The sequence below is a fragment of the Haliaeetus albicilla genome, chromosome 11 (genome assembly GCF_947461875.1).
Source record: "Haliaeetus albicilla chromosome 11, bHalAlb1.1, whole genome shotgun sequence".
NCBI lineage: Eukaryota > Metazoa > Chordata > Aves > Accipitriformes > Accipitridae > Haliaeetus > Haliaeetus albicilla.
Genome location: NC_091493.1, coordinates 13139278 through 13160062, shown reverse-complemented (window position 1 = coordinate 13160062; position 20785 = coordinate 13139278). Strand labels below are relative to the sequence as shown.

Here is a 20785-nt window from a genome sequence, read left to right as displayed (position 1 = left end):
TGATACAGAACCATAATGCTTTATGAGGAAACTGAGTCAGGACAGCCATGAGATGAACATTTGAGGCAGATGTTTGGCATGAAGTAATGGGATTCTGTATAAGGTTTTAAGGGGTACATGAAATTGGGAAGTATCTCAACTATGCAATGCAAAGAGTACTATTATATTTTTATTATAGATAAATTTTAATCCAGTCTTCCATAATGGGAATAACTGCTAATCAGGGCTAATGTTCAAGCAGTCCAAGGTCCCCTCATTTCAGGATCTCAGAAATTTCAGAATTTAGACTCTCCCCTAATTCTCAGGAATCCCTGTCATTATTGCTGCACTGTGCTGCCCTGTCAAATTTCAAATGCATACTAGGATACACCCATGGAAAACTTTGAGCCTTATTTTTTTTTTCCTTTAACTACATGTGAGAATCTTAGCTTGTGTCTGTATTTGATTAGGTGGAAACATTATTGGTGGTCATGGGAAAGGCATTGGAAATCTTGGAATTAAGTCAGGACACGGGATTTGTTACTGCTTCCCGAGACAGAACTGTTACTGTGAGAAAGATGATATCAAGGGTAAGTCTAAACATTATCTGCTGTTGTCATATTAATCTTTTTCTCTCTCTGTACCTACCATCTGTATATATACAATGATCTAAACTCGTCAGCATGTTAATAAGCAATATCTTTGGTCAGAGACTGCTAATATAAAATTAAGAACTGGCACCTTGACTTCCGCTATGGAGCCTGAAAATTTCCAGAGGGGGTTATTTCTAGCCTTGGCTAAAGATTTGTTTTTATCCATTACTACAGGACAAACAGGTTGGTCGTCCTTTGATTTCTAGCAGCATTTGCATTTCAGTGAGACTCACCTGATATTTGCAAAGACAGCTAGGAGACATAGAATAATGACTTCTATTACTTTCAAGTAATTCCAGCTTCCTAATCATTTCTGAAAATCTCGGCTTCAAAATGTCAGAGATATCCAGCACCCATTGTGTTAGGAGGAGTGGATTACTTTTGAAATTGACCTTTGTTTAAACTGAAAAGCTCTCCACAGTTGTTTGAAACAGATTGATGGGGGTTAAATAATGTGTTTTTTAAATAGTTTTTATTATTGCTAATAACAAACATAACACGAAATATTTTGCATCTCTAAAACCGAATTGTTTAGAATATATCTCAGTTTGCTCTTTTGAGTAAATTTTCTATAGGCATAGGAAAAAGAGGAAGCATTAAAGCTTCTTGGTTATTTTTTTTCTTTTGCTTTTGTTGTCTTTTTTTTTTCCTCCCCATTCTATAAAGGTATTGTGCTGTTTCCACTTAGCTACATCCGCAAGCCCTACCTCAGAAATAAGTTAACTGTGTATCTGAAGTCAGGATTATCTGATGAACAACAGCACAAAGGACAGTATTTTGGATCTCACAGTGTCTTTGGGAAGCTACCCCCCTCAGGGATGCTGTCTAGGGGCACTTAGACTTAAAGAAACTTAGCTTCCAAAGAAAGATATTAAAAGTGCTTCTGCAAAAGGGGAAGTAGTAAATGGGGAGGAAAAAAATGCATATTACCTGAGAAGCAGTTGCAGCATTGGGCAATGTTTTCAGAAACAATTATTTTGCTAAATACAAGGCAGAAATATTCTGTCTCCTTATAATCTAAAAAGATGAAGAGAAATATTCTTTAATATCTAACAATTGACATAATGAATTAAATTCATATTTGAACAAAATTTTATTTGATGGGTTGAACAGCTCTAACATAAATGGTTGTCCACAAGCAAAATTCAGTTGTAGGTCTCCAGAGAGATAAGTGGTATCAGAAGATCAATATATGGTAGGTTGGGTCTTAAAGAAGAGTGTCAGAAGTAGCCTACATCTATAAAGATAAGGAACACGGGGTCAAGCTAGCTATCCTTACATTTACACAGGCAGTTAGGCAAACAATTACCTGCTGGTGTCCAAAATAATAAAAAAAGAATTGGTAGGGGCAGTGGGCGTATTTGCAAGTTCTCAAATTTCATTGAGAATTAGCTATTAAGTTTTCCTCTAGGTTGTTAAATTATTTTGAGTTCTGTTTCTGTCACACCTGTGTATGTTATATGCACTGCCAAATCAGAAGTAGGGGACAACAAGCAAAGTTCTAAGAAGCTCTTCTTGGTCCACAGAGCAACTATGTGATGACGTGTGCAAGACTGTGATAGCAGGGGCGGTGCTGCTGTCCTTCATCATCTCTGTGCTGCTTTCTTCCTACTTCATCCATCGCTACCACAAGAATTCTCCAAAGCCACCTATTGCCTCCGCAGAAATGACGTTCCGGCGCCCAGCCCAGTCCTACCCCATCAGTTATTCTTCCACTAACGTCCGCCGGCCTTCTTTAGATTCCATGGAGAACCAGGTGTCTGTAGACACCTTTAAAATACCAGTAAGCCTGATGTCATTTTGCATGCTCTTTTTTGATGTCTGTCTTGTTCCTAAAGAATGTTGTTTATGCATGCAGAAAATGTTATAGAAATGCAATCTATTCATAGAAATACCCAACTAAAATGAGTAAATCAGAAATCACGTGTACAGGCAGGGAACTGAAGATACTTAATGAGTAATTGGATAAACGATATAATTTACTCTATAAGGCCAATATATTCTTCCATTAATTTGAGCCGATGTTTTTTTTCTAAATGTAACTCTGCATTGACAGTAATGTGGTTTTACTTTAACATTGTCCAATTAAATGCTAATAATCAGTGGGTTTGTAGCCTCTGTGATGAGCCATAGTACTACAAGGGTAAGCTTAAAACAAAACAAAAAACCCCACTGAGATCCGTTCCTGATTTCCGATACACAGACTGCAGGTGTCAGTTGGAGCGGCAGTTTTACCCACATTTAAAGGATTTTTGCCAAGTCATACCATCATATCTTTAAGCTAGTTTCTTCTGTGTTGAATCACATACTACCAAGGATCCCTGCCAGCTGGTGCATTTTAATGGACCAACACGGTAGAGAAACACTGCCGCTTTCTATGACATATATGGCAGCATCATATCTATTTGAATGTTATATATTGAGGTCTTCACAGACCTTGTGCTCTAGTTTACTTTAATTTCTTGTCTGGTTTGTACATCTGTGTCCTGGTTTCAGCTGGGATAGAGTTAATTGTCTTCCTAGTAGCTGGTACAGTGCCATGGTTTGAGTTCAGTATCTGAAGAATGCTGATAACACACTGATGTTTTCAGTTGTTGCTCAGTAATGTTTAGACTAAAGTCAAGGAATTTTCAGCTTCTCATGCCCAGCCAGCGAGAAAGCTGGAGGGGCACAAGAAGTTGGCACGGGACAGAGCCAGGGCACCTGACCCAAAGTGGCCAACGATGTATTCCATACCATGGGACGTCCCATCTAGTTTAGGAACTGGGAAGGGGGGGTGGGGAATCGCCGCTCGGGGACTGGCTGGGTGTCAGTCGGCGGGTGGTGAGCAATTGCCCTGCGCATCATTTGGACATTCCAATCCTTTTATCATTACTGCTGTCGCTTTATTAATGTTGTTATTATCATTATTAGTTTCTTCTTTTCTGTTCTATTAAACCGTTCTTATCTCAACCCATGAGTTTTACTTCTTTTCCTGATTTTCTCCCCCATCCCACTGGGTGGCAGGGGGAAGTGAGTGAGCGGCTGCGTGGTGCTTAGTTGCTGGCTGGGGTTAAACCATGACAATCTGTCATTGTTTTGCAACCTTAAGGCTTAATAATGCTAATTTTGTAAAAGGAGGATTGTTGTCTCTGATGAATTCTTAAGGGAAAGCCTTATTCTGTGAGTAAAACTGATTTACTTCTCCGTGAAGTCCAAGGTCACATATTCAGTTATTCTCAAAGCAAGCACTTATCCTGTATTACTTTATTTTTCCTTCGTACCCAGTTTCCCAGACCTGTAAATATAATCCATTATCCATAGACTACACGTACAGCCTGTTTTGAAGGAGGTGTTTTCAAGGTAATGGAAAAAACACTTGCAAAATACCTAGAGATTCAGAAGCTTTTATAGGAATACACTGATATTGATAAAAAGAGCAACCAAACATTATACACTAAAGTGTACCTATTCTGGAAGAATGGTCTCCTATTGAACATTAATGCTTCGGGTGTAGCTAGCCAGTCCTTTTCTTGCTTCATCTTATAGGGTTCCTTTTCTCTCCTGCAGGAAGATCCAAAGTGGGAATTCCCTCGGAAAAACCTAGTTCTGGGCAAGACTCTTGGAGAAGGAGAATTTGGAAAGGTTGTCAAGGCAACAGCATTCCGACTCAAGGGAAGAGCTGGCTATACCACTGTAGCGGTGAAAATGTTAAAAGGTACATTCCCATCTGGGTCTGAAATGATTTGAAAATTATTTGTTGTAACCTCTGAACAGATTTTATGAGGGGCTAGCATGAAAGTAAAAGGTCAGCTAAAAACAACCAGTGTCACAGCCTCTGTTTCTTCCAGCATTCTGTTATATTCTGAAAGATTTCTGACTTTAGGGAGCTAGCATCACATTGATCCAAGGGAGTAATTTCCACAAGTAATTCTAATTAATGATGTGCAAGGAGCCTCTGTCTTAACATAGCAAATGTATTTAATTTTGTTTGGCATTGATGGAAATATTGCAAGGGTTTGTTAAAGCTTTCTGATTTTTTTTTTCCTCTACCCACTTTTCTTTGACAGAGCTTTAAAATAAATCATGTTATAATCATGTCAAGAGATAGAACAGACCTATTAAGTTACTCTTCTGATTGAGAATTCCATGTACTTTCATACTTTCTGATCTGCTTTTACGAGGAGCTCTGCCAAACTGGCTTGAGTAGTCCAGTGCCGTCTCATGGTGTCTTCAATTTTCGCTAAGACTTTAAAGCTGGGGAAGACAAAGTATGCCTAGATAATGTTAAGATGATAATGTGAGACCTTGAGCTCAACCATTCACTGCTGCTTCTAAGTAAAAACATGTCCTTATAGGAAAATGTTATACTTCTCATTACCATTTCTATTATATGCAAGTTTTTTTTTAAAAAAAACCCCTACATCTGCTGCTGCTTGAGAGCGAAGATGCTGCATATCCCATCACTTTACCAAAGAAATAAATGAATTATGAAGTGCATGCCTGCATTGCAAGAGGTTCAATGGAGAATAGGTCACATGGAGAAAGTCTAGGAACTAAGTTTTTTCAGAAGTGTAGTTAACCATTATAATACTCAAGTAATGACCTCTATATCATTATCAATAGAACAGTCTTAGTCATTATTTTATTTCATATTTATTCGTGCGCTTAGTGTCACTGCTTTTTCTAGCACATTTTCATCAACAATGTGTGACTGACTTAAGATTCCAAGACATAGTAGTAAGAATGTTGCTTTTACTTGCAGATAATTTAACATTCAGCTTTCCCTCGCTATTATGAAGGAAAGAACTGACAGAATTGATAATGCGAAGGAGTAACCCTTTTTTTAAAGCACCTTAATTTAATAAATTGATCTGACGTTTACAGTAATACTTCAGGCTCTAATGAATCCCTTTGTAATGTAAATTACATTGCAGATAGTCACCTGAAATTCCATTTTCCAACTTGACTGTGGAGAACATTTGTCATTCTGCAAATATTTATCTGTTGTTACCGGTTTGACTTTACTGTTAACGCATGACAACTCAAGTATAAGAAACACTGCGTTAGTTGACAGTGGTCTTTATTAATACTGTCAGGAAATATAAAGGATGGTTATTTTGGATCAGGCCAACATCACCCATTCTTTCCCTGTAACAGATGCAAAGTGGGTAATTTGTCCAAGTAGTAAGGACTCTACGCTGCCTGATCTTTAAAAGGGAACAGTATGCATACCAGTATGTTAATGGAGAAAGCCTCTTGCTTATTGCGTAAAAGGTATCTCCTGCCTGAGCTGAGTAGATGGGCACAATCTGTGGTTAAGAACAGATCAGGGTAGGACTCTCCCTACTTTGTCAGCTTGGCGTTATCTACTGGGGAGGGAAGAAGGAGCAGTAAGTAATTAGCTGAGCCAAAATAGTCTTGGAGCTATGGATGGAGGTTTAAAGGAACAGAGGGATAATTTTTTTCAGCCCATTATTTCCACTTTTCTCATATGAATTAAATCTGACCTCCTGCATGATACAAATGCCCTCATTACAATAAAATTAAAGGGGCAAACACCAACCGATACCTAAATAGACATTATTCACAATTCGTAGAAACAAGGGGCATAAAGCTTCAGAGCTAGTTGTCTCCATTTGTGCACTATCAAAGTTACTTTTTCCAGCAGACAAACAGGCATGGTACGCGGGGAACTTTGTTCTGTTCTTGCATATGCTACACAGTTCCAGAGCTGGAAAAATAGGACTTTCTCACAGGTTTTAAGTTGATATTGTTCATTTTTGTTTTACATAAATGCATATTTTTGTAGTCCCTATCAGTAGTGAGAGACCATCTGATATTGTACTCCCTGGAGTAGAAGACTGAAGTCTGAGTGCAGGCTCAGACTATAAGATAATATATAGCAGATACAAACATATAGTACCAATGCAAACGTATAGTACAACAGCATAAAAAATTATCATGACCAGGGCAAACTATTAGCACACATATTTTAAATGGATATGTAAATAAATCCTTTGGTGCTTACAGCCTTTATGGAAAAACATCCAGTACAGTACCAAAGAGCAGAAGCTGAGCTTGGTTTTTATTAGCGTTAAGTAAAGGTGACCACATACTTGTCAACTCCCCAGTAATGACACTCTGTAGGAACTATTCCAGGGAGGCTCTGTGTGTCAGAGAGATTAAGAACGAGGTAGAAAAAGGGTTATCTCTGACCTATGGTGTCTTCATGACTAGGGATCTCCTTCAAGTCCCAGTGCATTCAAAGAGGAAGTTTGTTAGAATAATTCTGCAAAAACAAAATTATTGAAAGGCTAAGAAAGCCTCTAGGGGCTATATATTGTCATATGATTCCCACTGACATCAGCGAAGTCTGCATACATGTCTCCCAGTAAAATCAATCTGAACTGTAGGTTTAGCTTCTGAACTCTAAACTTGGATGTGTGCTACAAGTGTAAGCCAATAGATTAGTGGATTTTTACTCCATCAGAAAATGTATTTAGGAGTAGGAGGGCTATATCATGGGAGTTTACTGAGTGAGTCTTTTTTTGTTTGATCAACATAAAATCTTGGCTTTCCTATGCTTCTGAAGCTTCGATTGCACCGATTCACCCTCAAAAATTGCTTCAGAACACTAGAAAAGGTCTGTAATAATTTCACGGCATCTGCAAGACATTACAGACTCTGGTCCTGATTCTTGGCTGACCTACTCTTTCTGTAGTCATTTGTATCAGGGTAGAGTGATGATTAGAGCGGGTTACCACGCCAGAACAGCAGCAGTCCCGTTCACTTGGTTGATACGAATGACTGCAGGACAGTGGAGATGGTGAAGTTTCTCCCCTGTGGGAAAGTACACAGTTTTCCAACCTCTTGCTAATTCCAGGAGAAATGGTTGATCTCATACTTCAGACAGTACATAGAGAACTCTTGAGTAACGCTTTCCTAACCACAACTGTGTGTTTGGACACTTTCTGCAGAAAATGCTTCCCAGAGTGAGCTGCGAGATCTACTTTCAGAGTTCAACCTTTTGAAACAGGTGAACCATCCTCATGTCATCAAACTTTATGGAGCCTGCAGTCAAGATGGTAAATATTAGAAACTTGTTATTAAGATGAAAATGTCAAGCAAGGAAATAAAGAGCAGTTCATTGATGGGTTTGGACCGCTGCTTAATAATTGCTGAGCACTTTTAAAATTTGCTGCTCGCTGAAAAAATGAGGGACATATAAGAAAAGCAATTTTTGAGGGGAAGGGGAAATGCTAATTCAGTGTAACTAAGCATTCTTCCTGTGGTTTTCTTCAATACACATTTTGATTCTGAAGCGATTTTAAATTTAACCAATCTACTACCAATTCTCTTCCAATCAATATATATTTTTATATTAAGCTGATGCTCAGTAAGTGGTTTTGAATATGGGTTATATTTAAAGTTTAATGGACTTTTCAGTATTGTTATTCATACTAAAACAATGCTTTAAGACTTGAGCCAAGGAATGAGATCTCCCTTTGAAAAAAAACCCCAAAAACCCAAACCAAAAACAAACCCCTACAGATCCTTTTGTTAAACTATAGCTGGATAGTTAGATTGATACTCAGTTTTCCTCCTCTGTCATAAAACTATCGTCTTCCTCTTGTTGTGAAATAGTTGCTAAAAGCCACAGTCATTGAAAGGTATATTTCAAGGGGAAAATTTTCAGACATATGTATTATAAATCGCCAGTGAAGCAAATTTTCATTGTTGTGCACAGGAACTGAGCTGAATGATTGCTGTTCATTTTAAATGAAGTTACATGGCAACATCCTCTTCCTTTTGCATCTGTAGTTACACAGCCTAAGAGCACAGTATGCATGTTGCAACCTTGGGCAAAGGCCTGCCTTCTGTGCCCACCCAGTTCTGTTGCAAGTGGCACTTTTAGTTGTAGACAGAGAATATAATTCAGGACTGAGTCATCTCTGAGTCTTAGTAAGGTAATGGACCAGTGGGGTGGGATGTTTTGGTTTTTTCTTTTCAGTACAATGTATTTTTTCATCCCAAAGGAAATGAATTGTTTCTGAGTCACAGGCTTTTAATAAATATCAAGCTAATTCATTAGCGTATGAGGTGGGAGGGCTTTGATACAGCAGACAAATGTATCTAGCATTAAAGCACTGAGTGGGTATTATTCATGTGGGTAATGGGGAGGAGAAACTAATGGATTGAAATGTCAGAATGTTTCTAAGTGCTCTGAAAAGGCACCTTAAATACAGCACTGGAATTAGCAGATGATTTGTGAGCTTAGTATCACACACTCCAGAATTTTTTTTTTTATTTTTTTTTTTAGATTTCTCCAAGTTAGGCTGTTTTACAGATCTGATTTCTAAGAAGTTTGTCTCTTTTTAGTCTCAGATGATCTAGATGAGGGAATATAGGCAAGAGCCTGAATTCTGCTTTGATTTAGGCTGAAACTCACTCCCTTTGCATAGAGGATGTAAGCTAAAAGTATTCCGTGGCTGATTCAGTGCCTTTTACATAAAGGCCAGAGGTATCTGGAGCCTCTGGTTGTTCAAAACAATGTGTTGATTAGAAGAGACTTTTTTGAAAAAAATTAAAATTATTATCTATTAATTGTTTACTTATCAGTGTGTTTGTTTATTTCAGGCCCACTATATTTAATTGTGGAATACGCTAAATACGGCTCCTTGCGCAGTTTTCTCAGGGAAAGTCGAAAAGTAGGACCAAGCTACGTGGGTAGTGATGGCAACAGAAACTCAAGTTATTTGGATAACCCTGATGAGAGAGCCTTAACAATGGGAGATCTGATATCGTTTGCATGGCAAATATCACGAGGAATGCAGTATCTTGCAGAAATGAAGGTAGGGCAGCGTAATAGTGATCTGAGCATGTCCTTGTGATAGACGGACATGTCAGCAGTCGATTCCTCCACAAGAAGCATAAACACTCTTGTTGATTTCTTCCTAAAGCTCGTCCATCGTGATTTAGCAGCCAGAAATGTACTGGTGGCAGAAGGGCGCAAAATGAAGATTTCTGATTTTGGCCTCTCCCGTGACGTATATGAAGAAGATTCATATGTCAAGAGGAGCAAGGTACAGTGCATATTAAAAGCAGTACTGGGAATTATTACCTAATAGTGAGAATGAATTTATACTCTAGACTTGAGCACAGAAGAAAAAAATAATAGCTATTTTTTATTAAGTTAGAATAATTCTCTATTTTAAAGAAATAAAAATGAAGATGAAGATGAAGCAAAATTATGACTTTAATCGGTGGGACAGTAATATATATATATATATGTATGTATGTAAAAGATATATCATATTTAAGTCACCATTACCACGTCCACCTCTTTTTTTTTTTACTCGTCAACAAAACCGATTTATTTCTAATAAGTAAAAGTTAATAAAAGTCAAAAAAGGGTCACTATGATGGTTAAGGCCTTGGAGCATCTGACGTGCGAGGAGAGGCTGATAGAGCTGGGTTTGTTTAGCCTGGAGAAAAGAGGGCTCAGGGGATCTTATTGACATGTATAAATACCTGATGGGAGGGAATACAGCCAACAGAGCCAGGCTCTTCTCGTTGTGGCCCAGTGACAGAACAAGAGGCAATGGGAGCTATTTTAAATATGAGAAATTCCATTTAAAGAAAAGAAAAAGCTTCTTTACCGTAACAGTGAGTGAACACTGGAACAGGCTGGCCAGAGAATCTCTGTCCCTGGAGATACTCAATACCTGGCTGGAAACAGTCTCAGGAAACCTGCTGTGGCTGACCATGCTCTGAGCAGAGGGGTGAGGTCCCTGCCCACGTCAGCGGTTCTGTGATCCTGAGAAAAATTGAAAGACAATACGTAAAAACAAGATGAGATCTGCTGTTTTTTAAAAGCAATGTGCCAAATAGACGGTAATAAATTATTTCTTTTTCTTAAGGCTAGAGAGTTCACACAGGATGCTTAAAAATAGCATGTTTTGTTAATGTAAATACAGAAGAATGACACCTTTTTTTTTTCATTGCAGGAACTTTGAAGTAGTAACCTTTTTTACAGGTAGAGGGCAGCCCATTTTTAAATGAGGTGGGCCCTCTCATTTATCCAGTTCCTCATCACACTCCTTGAAAACACAAACAAAAAACCCCATCATTTTTCTCTCTTTTCCTATTCATAATTAAAAATATAAACAAAAAAATCCCAAGGGGTTGAAAAAAATGCAGACAATTTCTACAAAGATCCTAATTTCAGCAATGATCACATCTATGTAGAAGACTTGAAGCAAAGCCCTCCTACAAATAAATACCTCCAAATGTTTGAAAGATACTAAATCTTAATCAAAATGGTACATCATAGGTCAGGGTAGATTAGGAGCTAATGCTACCTGCCGGAGGTTATTTAAAGCAGTTCTATTTTGCCTGCCACAGTGAATTATTGTCAGGTGCCCAGATACAGTTCTGTCTGCTCGCAGTGCTCCTGGCAGGATTCAGCATATGGTAACGTTTCACCTGCAGGACTGTGCAAAGGAAATTTGATGGAAAGACAAGTTGTTGAGTCACATCACGACTTTCCTGAAAAGAAACTCTTGAGCATAATAACTTTGAGACCAAGAAGATAAGTTAAGGCTTGTCATTTATTTATTCTTGTAAAAAATACTGTCAAATACAGCAAGCCAAATTCTGCTTTCTGCCTGTTTGCATCCACGTGGCACCGACATCAGCAGAACTTTTACAAGTCAATCCCAAGCTAGACTGTGACATTCACTAACACTACTTTTTATTGACTCTTTCCAAGATGAGTAGTGTTGGTTCAGTTCCCTCTTTGACTTAATACGAAAGAGTTGCCAACAGAATTTTTTGTGTGTGAAAATTTTAGCATTGAAATGAAAAGATTTCCATAAATACTGTGAATTTTCAGTTTAGCTTTCCCTGTTTTTTCAGGCCAGTTTGTGTGAATGTTTCTTAAGTCAAAATAAGTTGCAAAGAAAAAAAACCTTTTGGAAGACATGATCATACGTAAAAGGGCTTTGCACATTCATTTAGCTATCTTCTGCTGTATGCGGTTTACTTTGATCTATACCAGTTGCTCTGTATTTTAAAAATGATGCATTTACATAAAAGCAGTCTCATTTTATTTGGCGGGGTGTTGATGTACTGAATAGATATTTTCTCTTTACTTCTGAGACATGCGTCGACAGAGTATTACTTGGAACCTAACAAGCATCTGTCTGCTTGCATAGGGAAACAGGGAAAAGAAAAAATTGAGAGGAAGAAGGATAACTTCAAATCCTACTGAAACAGTTGTTGCATATATATATATATATATGATTTTCATGAGAACAAGTATGCTAGCGATATTGTGAAGGTTATGAAACATCTTGAAAATTTTGCAAAGCTAGTTTTTCATGAATATCTGGGGCAGATTTCTCAGATTTCATCAGTGAATTTCTGCCAGTGGAAAGTAGCAATTTGTAGATTCAATTTAGTAACCAGTAACCAAATATGACTGTCCAGGTACAGTTCTGAAACCAAAGGTATCTTAACATCTAGGTGCTTCCATTTATGCATCATCCCTGATATAAACAAGATAGCTCTTTCTCTTTAATCATCTTTCCCCATCATTTTTGCATTTGCACATTTCCCAAAAGCAATGGGAAGACAGATGTTCACGTCTGAAGAATATAACTCTTTGGATGAAAGTGTTTGTTAAAAGGAGAGTTGAGTTTATCTGACTTTAACTGGTGGCCATCTGGAAAAAACCCACACCACCTTGCTGTATGTAATTAGATTACTGAAGTGTGTGGAAGGAAACGAATGAGTGATTTCAAAAGCTCTTACAATTGTTCTCCTCACTGTTTTTCTTATGAAATGCCAAATCATTCAGTCCACTGGAACATATTAGAGTATGGATAGAGTATCTGTTACAGTTTTGAAAATAAAAACCTTGGTTTTCCACTTGGAAACTTAATTGTCTGACCAGTAATTGCACTGTTGCTTTTTTTTCCTCCTAGGGTCGGATACCTGTTAAATGGATGGCCATAGAGTCCCTATTTGATCATATCTATACAACACAAAGTGATGTGTAAGTGTAAATTCTTGCATTCTTTATGGTGTATGTACTTATTTAAGGAGATGAGGGAGGAAGCACAACAAGGTACATAGTAGCCAAAGCTGCTACTCTTACAAGGAGACGTGAAGAGCACAGCCTAGATGGCACCGTCCGCTGGCAATGATACGTAAGATTTTTGCTGTTGAATTAAATCTGAAGAAAAAGATTATCAGAGGTATTTAGGTACATAATTCCTGTTGAAATCAACAAGGGTTGGGTCTGTTCATGTGACATGGTTGCCTTTGAATATATAGACACAAATTATTAGTCTTTGCTAAAGATAATGGTCATACCCAAACTTCCCAGTTGCTGTTCATTACTTGTCTGTAACACTTGCTGGCAGGTGAGGGATGGGGTAGGAAGAAAGGAAGAAGAATTTAACTCCTGGCCTAACTCCTATTGAAATCAATGACAAAACTCCAATTAATTTTAATGACAGCCAGCTCAGACCTTAGGGGAATACTCTGGTTCCAGTGCAAAGATGCAAGTTCATTTGCATGATTAGGAAAACAGAGATCCTGAAGATGGATATGCTCTTATCTCCACCTGTGATGATTAGGTGGTAAAGCAACCACAGCTAAGCTGTCTTCATGTCTGATAGGCAAGGAGACAGGCAGAGGAATTTTTGTATACGTTTAACTCAGGATAAGATACTTTAATTTCTTTCTTTCTGGGATGAATGATGCTTGTGACTAGTCACCAGGCAGACACTGTAAAACTACATACTATTTATTTAGGGGAAAAACCTCTAAGGGACTGTAAAAGCAGCTATACTTATATGCCTGATTTTCTGCTAGGTAGCATTTTCATACCTTCCAAGTTTCCCCTGAAAGAGGATCTGACTAAAGTAATGTTTTCATTAAAATCAAATGAAGTAAAACCTACCAATCTCAATGATGTTTCACTTTGGGGGAAAACACTTCGATAACAGCAGTATGTGCAAATAGAAACCTTTTGAGTTGTACTTCTAAAATTATTTGCATTCACTTTTTACTCTTCTCTCTGTAGGTCAGAGCAGTTTTAGTGAAGTAAAATATTTTGCTTGCCTTGGAAGTTCTTTACAAAATGAATTTCCAAAATATTTTCGTTTACTTTGTTTCACTTGGAGTAAGAAAAGAAAAAACATTGGGGTAATTCTCAGGAGAATGTTGCTTTTACTTAGGTCTGCTTACAGGTTTTTCTGGGTCTCTTTTTATCCTCCTCAGAGCATCTGTTGTGCTGACCTGCTTCTTTGCAATGACTTTTCCCAGAGAACTGTTAAATTAAAAACTTCTTAGCGTATTTTTAATTTCTTAATTTTCTGCAAAACAGATTTGTCACTATGGTTTGGGGCCAGAACAGATTGTGTTGTCATGTAAGTGCCTCTTCTTTGATTGTTGATTGATCTTCTGGATCCAATGCCATTCGTCCCTGTTTGTTTTCCTGATGGGCTGCTATTAAGGCCAGGAGCCCACCTCTTGTACATGTGATATAACGCCATGCAGAGATTGCCCAGCGGGCGTCAAGCAAGCTAGCTCAGAGCCCTGGGCAGCATGCTGGTGCTGTGTAGCTTTACTGCTTCCCAGATCTGGATTAGTATCTCCATGTAAAGCTGTGCTGATTTACCAGCTTTCTTGGAGATGCATTAGGTGTTCTTAACAGAGCACTGCATTGTTCTTTGTAGGTCTGCTTCAATACAGTGGTGTAAAAGGTCTAAATATCTGCCATGCTTACACAGTGCCTTTGACTCACTGGTGAGGTCACCTTCACTATTCATGTTATTATACATGAAGTAATCGAAGAGTGTTATATAGCAACTCCTAATTTAGCCAAGTCCCTACAAAACAGTACCGAGACATGCATAGTGTTGCAAAGCAAATCCTCTCCAGCGCTAGGTTCTATGAATGCCATTCCAACAGCAGCAAACTGATAAATGAAGTACTTTTTTGCAGCATTGATTGTTATTTTAGATAATTACACTCACTGAAAATACTATTTTATGAATATTCTTTGTTGTTCATGGTGATGCAATTATATTTTAGGTGAACATATATATTAATATACTCAACAACCATTCCAATATGCTCTTTTTTCTGATACTCCGTGTTTCTGTTTTCCAGCCTCTTCCTTCTAAAGCCTTTCTGTGTAGTTAGTGGTTAGCCGTGCTTAATAGCAGTATCACTTGCCAGCATTCACAAAATCCCATTTTTGCTTCAGAAGTCGATGACATCAGTGGAAAGCTAGCCTACTGTCTTCCTCTTCACATATTTTTCTTTCTTGGCTTTTTCTGATCACATTTTTATTCAGCAATAAACATATGACAATTGGAAATTTTTCATCTCCCATTTCTCCTCCCATAGTACTTAATTTGTGTAATGATTTGAAAGCATTGCAGCATTCTACAGCATTCTATTCTAATATGCCCATTTACTAAACAACTTTAATTGAGAAATTATTCATCTGATTCCTCCTTCCATATTCTGTAAAATTCCTCTTATGCAGTAGAGGTGGATTTTAAAAATAAAACCTGCCACGCTACAAAGTTTATTTGAATTAATCATGGACAGAATTATAACCTGATGGCAGAGCATAATTGGCTTCAAAAAGGGTATGAGGACGTATATTAATAAAGTATATGAAAATGCTGTAAATATTCATTAGCTTTCAAGAATGTGCAGAGTGATTAAAAATTAATTCCATGAATGGCATTAGGGAGAAAAATGGCAGCATACCACTGAGGACTGTGTAAGACTCACTTTGGCTTCTCTGCCCATTTTGGAAGTTTTACTGGTGTACTTTTAGGGTTACCATTGTTCTTTAAAATGTGAGAAGCACAGGTAGAATGTAGTCAGACAGGAGGTGAGGCTTGTGGCTAACATTTTGAGATGGAATTTTCAAAGGGAATTAGACACTGCTCTTTGGCATTAGGTGTGTAACACGTCCTAAAATCTTCTTAAAAGTGGAGTTTTCACAGAAATGACCCAAGGATGAGAGCACAAAAGCTAACAGTTGTCATAAATTGTATGTAACTTTGTTTCCAGATGCATCCCATTGGGTATCCCCTTTGAATGAAACAGCGTTGGCTGGTTTCCCTCATTTTGAACATCCAAATTTTGGCAGTTCTGTCAGTTGAGCAGGTTCAGAGTAAATTTGTAGCTTCTTTGTGTCTCCAAAAAGCCTTCCGCTAAGGAAAGAAAAACATTTTTGCCTCTCTTCTCCTGGCCTGCCCTCCAAAAATGAATGAAGTTAATCTGTCTAAATATTTCCAACCCATTGAGCAAGGTCTTTCTGTTTGAGCTCATCAATAAAGTAGGTTAAAAAAGTTGCCATTTCTTCTCTTCATTTCAGAAGAGTTTCTTCTGTCTTCTGTTCTATGTTAAACTATATTTTAGGCATTTGGTGTTTCCCAGATAAATTCCTTCCTCTTCTTTCATCAACTCTTAAGAAGAAAATTAAGTCCTGAATCACTGAAATGGCCCAACAGACCAGCTGAAATCAAAGGGTGCTGCTTATGATTGAAATAAACACATTGTGCATATAAAGAAACACCATCTCACAGTCAAGACAGCAAACCAATCTGTCGGTAACTGGTTGAGCCAGCCTGTGTAATTTAGACAATTATTTCTGAATAGGACTATAAGGGCTAATTAGGAAGGTTAGACTCCCTCTGTAGCCAAAGGAAAAAGAGAGGCACCTCCAGGAGCACTGTACAAAAGAGGAACAAGCCTTTGGGCTGGGCCACCATGGGAAAGACTTTATCTTTCTGCTGTCTAGAGAAGATGGGCCTTCCCAGGATACAGTTAGCTTTTGTCAATGAATAAAAGAGGGGTATCGCTTATCTCTATTGTCTTGGTTGCTAATCTTTTAATGAAGGTATTTGGGAACAAGGATGGCCCTGTATGCATCTGTACGGCCCCTCTGGCTCAGCAATGTCTTGAATTCAGTTGGGTTCTCAAAACACTAGAAAGAGATATGTTAGGTGAAAGCCACACTAAGCTCTTGAAACCTACCACTCTAAATAAAAACTCATTTTCTCTTTTTCAGGTGGTCATTTGGAGTTCTGCTATGGGAGATTGTAACTTTGGGAGGCAATCCCTACCCAGGTATTGCTCCTGAAAGACTTTTTAACCTCCTAAAAACAGGCTATAGAATGGAGAGACCAGAAAACTGCAGTGAAGAAATGTAAGTAGCTCTTGATCTGATTAGACTCATAAAACATCTCTTGAATAAATACATTTAAAAAAAAGGTTTAAATAAATACCACATAAATACTATTCTGTATATTTCGGAGGTATAATCAAAATATGTAGTGCTCAAAAGAATGTAATGAAACTAGTGAACAGTTAAGTGCAGGAAAACAATTGCCAAAATATGTGTAGGATACCAAATAACACACTTGCCAAACAATTAAAAGAGTTTGAATATTCAAAACTTTTGAGGGTGGAGGGAGAAGGAGAATTTCATAAAACAGTGGTAGCTGAAATAGTCAAGAAAATGTTTCAGTACTTTTCCTCAAATGAGATAGATGTTCCATCCACAGTCATTGTCTATTAGTTGTCCTGGCATTACATAGGAGAAATGATACCTTGACCCAGAAATCTATACCCTAGAAGACACAAATTTTCTGTGACTTGATAAGCCCATGGCATTTTCTTTTCTGTTTGGAGACAGTTCATATTTTATTGGCTGATTTATTAAAACACTCTCAACGTGAAATATCTTCTCTCTGTGGTTCTTCCATGGCATTTGGAGATGAGGCATGATTATATGTTCAGCCTGCAAATCTGGTCATGGTCAGTTGTTTTTTTTTTTTTTTAGAAGGTTACCACGCTATAATCACTCTGACATCTCTTTTGACTAATTTTCAATGTGAAGCATGCTTTGCCCACATCTGGGGTGAGAAAATACAGTATAAATACTATAACTTTATTTTTTTTAATACCATATACAGAGAAAAAACATTAAGCGTTTCTGAATTTAGGGCAGGGTAGAAGTTTACAAGTGTCACTGGCAAATATCCTCTAGCAAATACTTAATATTGAATTTTTTTTGTTTGTTTCATCTCAACAGGGAATAAGACTTCATTCCTCAAACATATGTTATTTCATTGATAATTATTAGGTTAGGCAAGCTGACCACATCTGCGTTTCTTTTTTTTATTCAAGCCACATCATGTTTTTCCTGACTGGTTCAGATTTTTTCTGGATTATTCAGAAATTTTTCTGACAGCCTTTGAGAGCCCAGTTCAAGGACTGTTTTTCTTAAATTGCATTCTCTGCTTTACCCAGTTAAGTAAGAGAGAGATCACAGATGAGGGCAAAAAATGCAATGCTTTTCAATAGCTTGCTATAGTTCTTGTAGGCAACTATTTCCACAATTAGAGTACTTTTGTGACTAGATCACTTAGTCCTGAAAACACTTGAGTTAGAAAAAAATAACGTGAACGGTACAGGTTGGAGAGTTACACATCCAGAACTTGGCCATTGTCTGTCTGATAGTCACTCAACTATAAAACTTTAATTCTGCTCCCTTTTGTTTCCGTGCTGTATGCTATAGAAGGCAGTTAAAGACAGAATAAGAATAGATATAATCAAAATAACAATAATAGAAGTAATCAAAAGAATGTTAGTTTGTGCAAATGGTCTTAGGTTAGGCTTCACTGAAGAAAAGTTTACAGAAACTTTTCAGAATGTAAACAAATGAAGAACAAAATTCTACTTTCTGATATAGCAGCAGAGTTTTTCAGGTTGAGATATGCACATCCGTGATGATATGCAAATTTCTTCAGTGTCATATGCAAACAAAATCAATTAGAAATCTGGTATGCTGCCTAGACATGAGGTGGTCCTTTGATAAAGTGAAAATAATGAAAGAAAGCTAAGACTACAGTCCTTCAAGGACAGCCAAGTGCATCATCATTTAAGCTCATAAAGACTGATGAAAGTAAAAGCCCATTCTTCTGAATGTCAGTTGTTGATTCAAGGGAATGTTTAACAGAACACACAACAAAGATTGATGTACTTGTGGATGGCCTTCATGCCACAGTTCAACTTCAATACTATAAATTATTTCCACAGAAGCATGACCCACTTCTAACAATTTGGGGTTTTTTTTCACTTTGCGGCGGGTCACAGGTACAACCTGATGTTGCGCTGTTGGAAGCAAGAACCCGATAAAAGACCAACGTTTGCTGAGATCAGCAAGGAACTAGAGAAAATGATGGTGAAGAGTAGGGTAAGTGTGGGAAAGCATGAGTTTTAGAAAGTTTTTGTGATCCTCTGAGTTTGAATATAGAGAACTATGCTTTTTTTTTTTTTTAAAAAGTAATTTACTTTTCATCAAATTTTGAAGCATTTACATATCTAGTTTCTTCCAAATGCATCCAGTTTTTTGAAAGCAGTGCTACTTCATATAGTGGCTTTGGTGACTTCAACCCTAAATGCAGATGAGTTATCCTTAATCTGTCTGGTTTCTTTAATTTAAAAACAAAAATTAAAAATTACTGTGAAAAGTTACTCCTAAATTGCACTCCTGAATATATAACCCTAGGAAGCCTAGAACTAGAAGAATGCAGTATTTCCTTGAATCTGATTTAGTTACATGATGATAGCAACAGAGATACAAAAGCTGTATGATTCCACCATTCTGAATTACTTTAAAACTGTTATAATCCTGTATAGACTTTCTTTGAATGAATGGATGCTGAGGTCTAAAAATAAGTCCAAGTTGCATATATTTAAAAAATGTATATGTTCCTACTTGTCCATAAACACGTAATTTAAAAAAAAAAAATATCTACTAGTTATGGGAAGGGAGGCAGTTACAAATGAAAAACAGAGGAAATACTGTGACCGTTATCAGATTTGAGAATGGGATGGAATTTACATTGGGTGCAAAAGGGACTAATAAACAAATGTGAACAATTTCGTTCAGAATGTGAAAGTAAAATAAGTTCTAAATTAAAACTGGCAAAGTGAAAGGTATAGGCTGTACATTAAATCACTCTGACTTGTCAGCCACTAACTTAAAGCTGCTGAGAACTGGTAGGCAAACAATCTACATGTCCAGTGACAGACTTGTAATACAGAGGCTGGCATGTTTTCTGAAATTTTCATCATTAAAACCAAAGACAATCCAAAATAGCGCTCGACAAATTAGTCATTTTTCTCCTTGCCTTCCTGAATGAAAAATTCTGAAGATTTTTCAATTTATAAAATTGGGCAGCTTTACCTTTTTAAAGTTTAATTTCAGTAAATTTGCAAAGGAAAGTCCATTTTGAAAGGAAAAAGTATATTTTAGATAGTTGAAAATGCTTCACCTTTTTTTTTTGCATCAAAGCAATTCAGCAGCATAGATGAAAACCTATCAATTCTTATGGTTGACCTAAATATTTAGTTTTAGAACAGCAGCAGCAAAAGCTTTACTTGGCAATATTTACACAACTAATTTTATACATGATTATGTAATAGCTTTTGTAAAATGATTAAAGATCTGAGTACCTTCTCCTTTAAGTGCGTATAGGTATCTATCTATCTATCTATATTTCAGGCATACGTGTCTATCGGGCATAACAGAAACTGAAGGTCAAACGAATCAGCTAGCACAGCCCTTTAACCTCTTGGTTATTTTACTGAATTAAGTAAGGGAAGTATTTGTGTGTCTCTAGCATGTCTAGTGTTCTGGCAAATCAGGTACTTCCAGAGATGCTATGGTTGCAGAAAGGGAGACCCTATGCGGGTGCCAGAGGTACTATCAAAAGACAAATGCAGTGGGGTCTGTAGCTACTTGTTTTAAAGAAACCGGATGCACATTTAGCCTTTATACGCAACCAGCAACACTGCCACATACGTTAACCCAGCTTTTTCTGTGTTCACTTCTTAGGACTACTTAGATCTTGCGGCTTCCACACCTTCTGATTCCTTACTTTATGATGATGGGCTCTCAGAAGAGGAGACACCACTCGTGGACTGTAATAATGCTCCCCTCCCTCGAACCCTCCCTTCCACATGGATTGAAAACAAACTCTATGGTAGAATTTCACATGCATTTACTAGATTCTAGCAACACAAAAAAATGATTTTTCTTCTGCACTGTTCTCAGACTCTGT

At 37.4% G+C, this 20785-nt stretch overlaps 1 protein-coding gene and 1 long non-coding RNA gene across 4 annotated transcripts in view; one reads left to right on the top strand and one right to left on the bottom strand.

The window, feature by feature from the left end:
• LOC138687704 (uncharacterized) overlaps positions 1 to 20785 on the bottom strand; it is a 44907-nt gene that overhangs the window by 5878 nt on the left and 18244 nt on the right. For 2 of the 3 annotated variants that reach the window (XR_011326821.1, XR_011326822.1), the window contains exons 2-4: positions 10280 to 10431; positions 4742 to 4868; positions 1563 to 1649 (exon numbers count right to left, since the gene is read on the bottom strand). This is a non-coding gene — a long non-coding RNA (uncharacterized lncRNA). The remainder of the gene's footprint in view (positions 1 to 1562; positions 1650 to 4741; positions 4869 to 10279; positions 10432 to 20785) is intronic. The other variant, XR_011326823.1, reaches the window with a different exon arrangement.
• RET (ret proto-oncogene) overlaps positions 1 to 20785 on the top strand; it is an 89224-nt gene that overhangs the window by 61933 nt on the left and 6506 nt on the right. The window contains exons 10-19 of the mRNA XM_069796181.1: positions 450 to 569; positions 2159 to 2415; positions 4182 to 4329; positions 7592 to 7699; positions 9252 to 9466; positions 9575 to 9697; positions 12602 to 12672; positions 16723 to 16860; positions 18813 to 18912; positions 20560 to 20707. Coding sequence (XP_069652282.1) covers positions 450 to 569; positions 2159 to 2415; positions 4182 to 4329; positions 7592 to 7699; positions 9252 to 9466; positions 9575 to 9697; positions 12602 to 12672; positions 16723 to 16860; positions 18813 to 18912; positions 20560 to 20707 — 1428 coding nt within the window. The remainder of the gene's footprint in view (positions 1 to 449; positions 570 to 2158; positions 2416 to 4181; positions 4330 to 7591; positions 7700 to 9251; positions 9467 to 9574; positions 9698 to 12601; positions 12673 to 16722; positions 16861 to 18812; positions 18913 to 20559; positions 20708 to 20785) is intronic.